Source organism: Pinus tabuliformis, chromosome 5_2, assembly GCF_031772625.1.
Source record: "Pinus tabuliformis cultivar Carrire ecotype Pingquan chromosome 5_2, CPIR1, whole genome shotgun sequence".
Lineage (NCBI taxonomy): Eukaryota > Viridiplantae > Streptophyta > Pinopsida > Pinales > Pinaceae > Pinus > Pinus tabuliformis.
This window is the reverse complement of record NC_142306.1, coordinates 748730189-748731352: the sequence shown is the minus strand read 5'-3', so window position 1 is coordinate 748731352 and position 1164 is coordinate 748730189. Positions and strand designations below refer to the sequence as shown.

Here is a 1164-nt window from a genome sequence, read left to right as displayed (position 1 = left end):
GTTCTCTGTGCATATTTAATTCCGAATATCTTCTCTTAGCGCCACGCTCCTTTCGCCAACTTTACAGCGTGTGGTTTCCGGGTTCCTCGAATTGACACGTATAACCATTTTGCGCCATATTTTTAATTGTTCTTTAAATAAGAAATAGTGCCCAAATTCAATTTTGTTGGAACGACTTCGAATTCAAATTCTTCGAGGACTCTGCACAGTTCAGTATAGCTGCCTGTGTTATGTCCGTGTCACTACTTTTATTCAATCATGGAAAGCATGGCCGGGAAATGTTTTTATCACCCACTTCAATCTGTTGTACCTCTAAATGAATCGAATACCAGATTAGCCTGGGTTCGGCCATCAAAGGTGTGCAGAATTAGAAATAACGTAAGCTTCAACAAGATAGGTTTTGGTTCTGGTTTTGGAAGGCCTTTAAAGGCGCAGGTGCAGGCACAGGCATCTCTGTTTCCCTTCATAAACAAGAGAAAAGACACAACTGTTGTGAAAGAGGAGCTGTTGGAAGCCATCGGACCATTGGACAGAGGGGCTGAAGCAACTCCCGAGGACAAGTACCGCATCGATCAGATTGCACAGGAACTAGAAGTGATTAATCCAACTAAAGAACCTCTTCAGTCTCCTTTGTTAAATGGAAAATGGGAGCTTTTGTACACTACTTTAGTAACAATTCTAAAGAGTCAGCGACTAAAATTTTTAAGGCCAAATGGGAAAATCTATTAAGCAATCAATGCTGATATTCCCACTTCTTTTTGTTTTTGGGTACTCGACACACAAACGTTTAGGAAGGATAGGTAAAGTCTGATAGTTTTGATTTAAGATGTAGAATTATTTACTACTGGAATGGGCCCACGGGAATGGCCATGACATACATATAGGGATCTCGAATTTAGAAGCAAGGGAATCAACTGTTGAACCAAAATTTCCATATTATGAATGTGGAATCGTTAAGTCGATTTAATATGGAGCTGATTGACTCGATCGAGAAGTCGAATTGAAATTTTTAAACAGAAGAGGATGGTTAACTAGTGGTTTCATTCCTTTTCTCATAATTCAGTCTTATATCCAAGTCTTATAGTTTTCTAGGAATGCATTCTCTTTATAGATTCTTATATTTTTATAGTTTTATGGGAATGCATTCTCACTATTTAGATCATT

The 1164-nt window shown here is 38.4% G+C and overlaps 1 protein-coding gene across 1 annotated transcript; it reads left to right on the top strand.

Moving 5' to 3' along the window:
* The first annotated feature begins 214 nt into the window (after positions 1-214).
* On the top strand, positions 215-742 carry LOC149161402 (putative plastid-lipid-associated protein 4, chloroplastic). The gene has a single exon (XM_089435520.1). The coding sequence runs from the start codon at positions 259-261 to the stop codon at positions 727-729; it is 471 nt and encodes a 156-aa protein (XP_089291646.1). The 5' UTR covers positions 215-258; the 3' UTR covers positions 730-742.
* Positions 743-1164: the final 422 nt, after the last annotated feature.

What these genes read in the sequence shown, in the direction of transcription:
- LOC149161402 (XM_089435520.1), top strand. Translation starts at nt 259, where the DNA reads ATGGAAAGCATGGCCGGGAAATGTTTTTATCACCCACTTCAATCTGTT.